The 4,030-nt window shown below is 40.7% G+C and overlaps 1 protein-coding gene across 1 annotated transcript; it reads left to right on the forward strand.

The window, feature by feature from the left end:
- Positions 1-3,344: 3,344 nt before the first annotated feature.
- On the forward strand, positions 3,345-4,030 carry LOC122047837. Its single transcript, XM_042609338.1, has one exon. The coding sequence runs from the start codon at positions 3,441-3,443 to the stop codon at positions 3,927-3,929; it is 489 nt and encodes a 162-aa protein (XP_042465272.1). The 5' UTR covers positions 3,345-3,440; the 3' UTR covers positions 3,930-4,030.

Consider the following 4,030-nt stretch of genomic DNA (forward strand, 5'->3'; position numbering starts at 1 on the left):
GTACTACCGCTAGTTGAAGAAAATCTTGATAATTGTGTTTGAGAACGGTCGAGTCCATATTCCGTCGGGTGCTTCGTTTCTACATGTCGTTTCAACGACCCATAGCCGCCGCCGGCTTGGAATTTGTAGGAAGCATTGCAGTGCTTACATTTTGCACGCATTTCTCCCGACGGAACTTCTCAAAATGTTTAGTAAAAATAGAAGACTTTAGAGGAGGAAGTTCCCGAACCTTAGAAGTAATTGCATCGGTACTTCCTTGTGTGTCGGGTGTCGGATTCGGAAGATGCTCGATCTCATCATCGGTGGATTGAATGTTGGGGTCCTCCTCCCGCGGATTCATTATTTGCTTTCCCTTCCGAGCTCGAGATGATGCACCTCCGCGGCCTCCTTCCATTGTAATTGAAAACGAAAGCGTGTAGAGATTAGAGAATACGAAAATGAGATTAAGAGTAGAGAAGATGTGTGTGAAAAATGATGAAATAAGCTCTCTATTTATAGAGTTTTGATAATAATGGACACTAAATCATAGCCATTGATCAAAAAACGGTCATACGAACCGCCGGTTAATCAGCGGTTCCAACGGCTATGAACCGCCGGTTAACCGGCGGTTCAAGCCGTTAAAAAAAAAAAAAAATTGCGGTGAACCGCCGGTTCAACCCGCCGGTTAACCGGCGGTTCGCCGATTTACATCAATGAACCGGCCCGGCAACTTGCCGGGCCGGTTCCGGTTCGACCCGGCGAACCGGGTCAACGGGCCACCGGCCCGTTGACCCGGTTACGGGCCCGGGCCGGGTCCGGGCCAGACCCGGCCCGGGGTCGGGTCTATCCCAAAGGACAAGAGAGAGCTCCGTGGTAAACTAAAGTCCGTGAAGACTTGAGACATATGGATCAAACCTAATTTGTTGTCGATAATTATAACAATCAATGGATGCCCTAACCTCCTAATTCATTCAACCTGATTGGGCTGAAGCCCAAATTGACCCAATCTGTTAGTTTGGGAAAATAAATGATTCTTATTGGGCCAAGGAACGAGATCAAATTGCATAACAAGGAAAGATACGACTTCAATATCTATTTAAAACATAATGGTCAAATGAAGACATAATTAAGGAGATTAAAAAAAGAGAGTTGACTAACTAAAAAATGTGGTTCCTTAATTTAGGGAATTTAGCCAATTACGACATGTTATTTATACCGCATGAGTGTGATGTAAACTACTTAAGCAAGCCACAAACAAGTGAACTGTTTTTTATACCCCACGGGTGTGATGCAAAATACTCAAGGAAATAAATAAAAAAATCAGAGTTGGAATTCCAATAATAACGAATATTCTAGAGCTCGGCTTTTAAATGTAAGTTTTTGAATTTACCCCGTAGGCAAATTAAGGAGAAGACTATCTACCCCTAAAATTAGTTCGACGAAGAATTGAATTATCAAAATAAAAAACAAGTGACATGTTATTTAGTCTCACACAAGTTAATAATTAAAAACTTAAGTTGTTTGGGTGCCCAAGTGTTCTGTATACTTGGAGGTAGATTTTAAAAATTAAAGAAAATTTTTTGTGCACAAATCTTTTTATTATTTATTTTATTATAAAGGATGGATTGTTAATCGTTTTCACTATTTACTTATTATGAAAAATAGACAGACGGATTTATAAATTTATTCATAGATGAAATTTTAGATGTTTTTTTTATCCATTAAAATTGGGCAAAATCAAAATTCTCTCTCTTTCACCCTCCATCACACAAGTCACTAGCGCCATATCCCACCTCCTCATCACCGTCGGCGCTACACTGCCACTAATGCTATGTTTACTCTAGAGTGTAGATGAGGAAAGGAAAGGAATCAACGATAGAAAATTATCTTTGGAGGAAGAGAAAAGAAAGGGTGAAGAAATCTTTTCCTTTGCACACTTGTTTACCTTGATAGAGGAAGGTGAATACTTATGATGTAATTTTGTAAATAAAAAAGGATGTATGCGTCAATTTTTTTAGTACATAGTGTAATTTTGTGAGTTAAAAAGGTTACATGCGTCATTTTTTTTTTTGATATATGGTGTAATTTTGTGAATGTAAAAGGGGTACATGCGTCATTTTTTTTTTCCATCCGCTGCTTTCCGTCGAATTTTGAAGTGATCGATTTTGGCTCCAAAATTATCCGCTGATGGATTGCGTTACTTTTCCTTCAAAAAATTTTAATGAAATAAACGACGAAAACTTTTCCATCGTGAAAACTTTTCCTTAATTTTGCTTTCCACTCTCCCAAGTAAACAGAGCCTAAATGTTCACCGCCTCATCAGTGCCGGCACTGCAGAACACACAAGTGACAAGTGAGATGTTATTTAGCCTCGCACGAGTTAATGACTAAAAACTTGAGTTGTTTACGTGTCTCTTTGTGTTTTTTTAAATTTTTATCTGACGTGCCCGTAAACTTGATCCTCTATTATATTCTCATTCATATTTAAATAAATTTTATCATATTTTATTATTATTAAACATCAATTTCTTTACTAAATCAATATACGATTCAAATAACTATTATTTGTCATGATTCAAATAAATATGGTAGAAATATAAAATTAAGAGTTTCTAATAATATTGTAAAAGTTATCAAGTTCATCTAATCCATACGAGCCATGTGAGGCTCCTTGCGGACTAGATTGGTATGCGACCTTCAATATAATTGATTGAATTCGACCGCAATGGCCATGATATGGAAGCATGGTCAACCACCACCATTGCCAACTAGCTTTAGGTTTTATAGGGCCTAAGAATTAATTATAAGCACAAAAGACGTGTGTAATTAGACACTAATATTCGATATTATCCAGACACGAACAATGCTTCACCTACACCTGCATTATTGGCCTAGGCACAATAATCATCTTAGGGATTCAATTTTTTAAAACTTTTTTTTTCGAGTAAATTAGTCGAAAAATAAGAAATGAATTTAAGACAGCACACGAGAGGAAGATCCAACTATGATCACTCGCATGATTTGCATGTCCTAGAGAAAATTCATTATATAAGACCGCAAATGAACCCGATCGACGACCCAAATAAGAACCAGAACCGAGCCGGTCCAACCGGAAATGTCAAAGAGAGAGCAATACCTGAAGGAGAAAAGGCTTTTGAGGTGAATGGACAGAGCAGAAACCTTCACAATGCGTTTGCCCTGAAAAAAGAAACACTTGTTAGGTGAGGCTGGGAGATTAACTTAATAAATATTTAAACCCATGCTTAAGACGTAATTAATATACTAATCCTGCTGCTAATGAAGGCAAAGACTCACTTAATTTGTCATTAGATTATTAGTCACTCAGCTTCACCCCTTAAATACATAACTCCACCCCCCACGTTTCTATCAGATGAATTGAGAGAGGAGAGGGAGGAGAGAATTCATACTGCCTGAGAGTTGATTTAAGCGTCGGTCGATCGATGGGCAACAGCCTGAGATGCTGCTTGGCCTGCGTCCTGCCGTGCGGCGCGTTCGATGTTGTCCGAATTGTCCACCTCAGTGGCCAGGTGGAGGAGCACAGCTGCAGCGTCAGCGCTGGGGAGATCCTGGCTGCCAACCCTGGCCACGTCCTCAGCAAGCCCTGCAGCTCCCAGGGAGGAAGCACTGTGCGACGGCGCATCTTGATTGTGTCCCCGGAGGCTGAGCTCCGGCGCGGAGACATTTACTTCCTCATCCCGGCTGCAACCACAACCTTGCACGATCACAAGAAGAAATTTCACAACCACAATGGCAAGGTAGCAAACCACCAGCAGCAGCAGCAGCAGCATGAGCCTGATAAGCATAGACAGTGCATGAACCAGGAGAGCCCAACTGAGAAGAAGCTGAGCCAGAGCCACCGTCACCGCGGTCGGACCGGCAGGGTCGGGGTCTGGCGACCGCACCTCGAGAGCATTTGTGAAGGCTTGTGACTATCCATGTAACTTCAGCACAAAAGTAACAAGCAATTAGAGAGATCATTAATGTATGGAGTTGAAGCTCAGAAAAAGAAAGAAAGATATGTAGACTTGCA

Source organism: Zingiber officinale, chromosome 2B (genome assembly GCF_018446385.1).
Source record: "Zingiber officinale cultivar Zhangliang chromosome 2B, Zo_v1.1, whole genome shotgun sequence".
NCBI lineage: Eukaryota > Viridiplantae > Streptophyta > Magnoliopsida > Zingiberales > Zingiberaceae > Zingiber > Zingiber officinale.

Bases quoted from the DNA above. Each gene is read 5' to 3' on its own strand.
- LOC122047837 (XM_042609338.1), top strand. From the start codon at position 3,441: ATGGGCAACAGCCTGAGATGCTGCTTGGCCTGCGTCCTGCCGTGCGGC.